The 4296-nt window shown below is 54.6% G+C and overlaps 1 protein-coding gene across 1 annotated transcript; it reads right to left on the bottom strand.

Moving 5' to 3' along the window:
- Positions 1–1080: 1080 nt before the first annotated feature.
- Positions 1081–1477, bottom strand: LOC139251738 (keratin-associated protein 10-8-like; the record flags this gene model as incomplete). The annotated part of the gene is made up of 1 exon (XM_070873285.1): positions 1081–1477. A coding segment is annotated over exon 1 (397 nt), but the record flags the coding sequence as incomplete, so codon positions are not given.
- Between the last annotated feature and the right edge of the window lie 2819 nt (positions 1478–4296).

Here is a 4296-nt window from a genome sequence, read left to right as displayed (position 1 = left end):
TCTCTCAACCTGCATAGTTCAATATTCTCGCAATATTATCCAATGGTGTATGGGTAGGGCTGGTGGGTATAACGTCGATCTGATTTGTTGTGAGTTGATCCTCCTGCTTCCGCCAAACAGATCCAGTTCTCTGCTGTTTGTGTCCAGACCCTTTTTGTGTCCAATACGGGAGTTCCTGCAGCCATTGGATCAGAAGATAGCTTGGCTTGAGTCCAACGTCCATTGGATGTGAAGGCACAAGAATTTAGGAGTCGGCCATTCGGCCCCTCGAGCCTGCTCCGCCATTCAATACGACCATGGCTGATCCGATCATGGACTCGGGTCCACTTCCCCGCCCGCTCCCCATAACCCTTCACTCCCTTATGGCTCAAACATCTGTGGTACTGGGTTGGGGCAGAATGGAGGGGCATTTTACGTGAAACTGAATGATGTCTTGCCTGGCCGAATCACTGACGGTCTGCTTCCCCCCCACCCCCCCCCCCCACCGTGGACTCGGGTCGGGAATGTTGGTGTAAGGTGTCCTGTTTTCACCAGCTGGGATGTTGCGATGAGGAAAGGATGCGGGGAGGGGAGGGCTGAGAGACAGCGTTGGACACTGCTGCTCCCCTCCTGACCCGACACCCGGCTCAATCCCCATCCGTCCCGCAAGCTTCTCGTTCTCTCTAATGCTGGGCGCGAGCGTGCGCGAGTATTCCAACAGCAACAACAACCTCTGGCCTTTGTTTTAAAAAAAAAACTTAGCGCAATCTTCCCTCGCCCCCCCCCACCGAGGCGTTTTAAATCGGTCGACATTTTAACCCCCGAACCCACCCCACGAGAGATTGGTGGCAGGTGGCCTGGGTCACAGAGGGAGGTTTTGAGGAGCGTCTCAAAGGAGGAGGAGAGAGAGGCGGAGAGGTTTAGGGAGGGAGTTCCAGAGCTTGGGGGCCCAGGCCGCAGAAGGCACGGCCACCGATGGTGGAGCAATGGGAATCGGGGGAATGCTCAAGAGGCCAGAATTGGCAGGGAACGCAATTTCTTGGATGTGGTTAGGGGACTTTGACTCGACTGGCACAGGCACCGCGCACACAGGCGTCTCACACACAGGCACCGCGCACACAGGCGTCGCGCACACAGGCGTCTCACACACAGGCACCGCGCACACAGGCGTCTCACACACAGGCGTCTCACACACAGGCACCGCGCACACAGGCGTCTCACACACAGGCACCGCGCACACAGGCGTCGCGCACACAGGCGTCTCACACACAGGCACCGCGCACACAGGCGTCTCGCACACAGGCACCGCGCACACAGGCACCGCGCACACAGGCACCGCGCACACAGGCGTCTCACACACAGGCGTCTCACACACAGGCATCGCGCACACAGGCACCGCGCACACAGGCGTCTCACACACAGGCGTCTCACAAACAGGCGTGCACACAGGCACCGCGCACACAGGCGTCTCACACACAGGCGTCTCACACACAGGCATCGCGCACACAGGCGTCTCACGCACAGGCACCGCGCGCACAGGCACCGCGCACACAGGCGGACGTGCACACAGGCGGACGACTGCGCGCACAGGCACTGCGCACACAGGCACTGCGCACACAGGCGAACAGACAGCAACAGAGAGACGGCAACGCACGCACACAGTGATACAGAGCAAGAGACACACATACACCCGTGCACACACATACTATGCACGCACACAGTATACACACACACTACATACACAGGGACACAAAGACAGACAGAGAGACACAGAAAGACAGACAGAGACACACACACACGGAGACGCGGAGAAAGACGGATAGAGACACACATACACAGACACTGCACACACATCCCCCACCACCCTTGATGTTTGGATCACCACGTGTCGCGTTGGGAAGATCCCAAAGTTACCCCGCCTTCAGTACAAGGCGGGGCATGTCATTGGGTTTACCGGGGAGAGGAGCTTGTGGGGCGAGGGGCGAGGGGCGGGGGGGCTTAGCTTCGAGAACTCAGCTCTGGATCAGTTCAACCTATATCTCTCTCTCTCTCGAGTGTAATGTAACTGTTTTAAATAGGTTCTGTTTGATTGTCTCGCTGGGTATTAATGCTTATTGTGTGTGTGTTTGTGTGTGTGTGGAGTGTGTTTTTTGAGATGTCCAGTTTGCACACATGATTCGATTCAATGTACAGCATTTTTACTCGTGTTTGCATGTCCCTGTTTGTGTGTGTGTGTGTGTTTTTTGATCAGTGTGTGTTTGTGTGTGTGTGTGTGTGTGTGTGTGTGTGTGTGTGTGTGTCACCATACAGGCTTTAAATTTTGTATAAAAAGGGTTATTTATGTCCAAACATTAAATGCAGCTTCAGGGGCGTTTCGGGGCCCATGGAGCACACACACACACGAGTGCAGCAGTGTGTTTCCGGGGCTCTGGCCTGGTGGACAGGCCCACGACCAATTGTTGCTCATTCGAGAGCTCTCTGTAGCAATGTAGCGTTGTGGTGGGCTGGGGGGGAACCTATACCTGCTTTGGGCTGGGGGAGGGAGAGAGGGGTGGGAGTGATCCCGCTCGTGCCATGCCATATTCAATCTTGTACAAATTCTCCTGCTGTACAATATGTTCGCACATTAAAATATTGTTCTGATTTACTTCAGTCTCGTCTCTCTTTATCGGATCACCCCGTGTCTTAACTCGCACCCAGTCCTGTTCCCCACCCCCACAGTCCGGCAACGCCTCGAATTTTAAATGGAGCAGCTGGTATAAGGTCCACACCTTACTGAAACCGCGGGTAGCGGTGAATGGGACAACTGAGTGGCTACTTCAGAAGGCAGTTATGATTCAACTATGTTGTGCACAGACACAGACACTAACCAAGGTATACAGATACCAGAACTGTGCACGGTGCTCCCAGTGTGGTCTAACCCAGGTATATGGAGACCAGAACTGTACACGGTGCTCCCAGTGTGGTCTAACCCAGGTATATGGAGACCAGAACTGTGCACAGTGCTCCCAGTGTGGTCTAACCCAGGTATATGGAGACCAGAACTGTGCACGGTGCTCCCAGTGCGGTCTAACCCAGGTATATGGAGACCAGAACTGTGCACGGTGCTTCCAGTGTGGTCTAACCCAGGTATATGGAGACCAGAACTGTGCACGGTGCTCCCAGTGTGGTCTAACCCAGGTATATGGAGACCAGAACTGTGCACAGTGCTCCCAGTGTGGTCTAACCCAGGTATATGGAGACTAGAACTGTGCACGGTGCTCCCAGTGTGGTCTAACCCAGGTATATGGAGACCAGAACTGTGCACGGTGCTCCCAGTGTGGTCTAACCCAGGTATATGGAGACCAGAACTGTGCACGGTGCTCCCAGTGTGGTCTAACCCAGGTATATGGAGACCAGAACTGTGCACGGTGCTCCAAGTGTGGTCTAACCCAGGTATATGGAGACCAGAACTGTGCACGGTGCTCCCAGTGTGGTCTAACCCAGGTATATGGAGACCAGAACTGTGCACGGTGCTTCCAGTGTGGTCTAACCCAGGTATATGGAGACCAGAACTGTGCACGGTGCTCCCAGTGTTGTCTAACCCAGGTATATGGAGACCAGAACTGTGCACAGTGCTCCCAGTGTGGTCTAACCCAGGTATATGGAGACCAGAACTGTGCACGGTGCTCCCAGTGTGGTCTAACCCAGGTATATGGAGACCAGAACTGTGCACGGTGCTCCTAGTGTGGTCTAACCCAGGTATATGGAGACCAGAACTGTGCACGGTGCTCCCAGTGTGGTCTAACCCAGGTATATGGAGACCAGAACTGTGCATAGTGCTCCAAGTGTGGTCTAACCCAGGTATATGGAGACCAGAACTGTGCACGGTGCTCCCAGTGTGGTGTAACCCAGGTATATGGAGACCAGAACTGTGCACGGTGCTCCCAGTGTGGTCTAACCCAGGTATATGGAGACCAGAACTGTGCACAGTGCTCCCAGTGTGGTCTAACCCAGGTATATGGAGACTAGAACTTTGCACGGTGCTCCCAGTGTGGTCTAACCCAGGTATATGGAGACCAGAACTGTGCACGGTGCTCCCAGTGTGGTCTAACCCAGGTATATGGAGACCAGAACTGTGCATAGTGCTCCAAGTGTGGTCTAACCCAGGTATATGGAGACCAGAACTGTGCACGGTGCTCCCAGTGTGGTGTAACCCAGGTATATGGAGACCAGAACTGTGCACGGTGCTCCCAGTGTGGTCTAACCCAGGTATATGGAGACCAGAACTGTGCACGGTGCTCCAAGTGTGGTCTAACCCAGGTATATGGAGACCAG

Source organism: Pristiophorus japonicus, unplaced genomic scaffold, assembly GCF_044704955.1.
Source record: "Pristiophorus japonicus isolate sPriJap1 unplaced genomic scaffold, sPriJap1.hap1 HAP1_SCAFFOLD_4361, whole genome shotgun sequence".
NCBI classification, from domain to species: domain Eukaryota; kingdom Metazoa; phylum Chordata; class Chondrichthyes; family Pristiophoridae; genus Pristiophorus; species Pristiophorus japonicus.
This window is presented reverse-complemented; position numbering and strand designations above follow the sequence as displayed.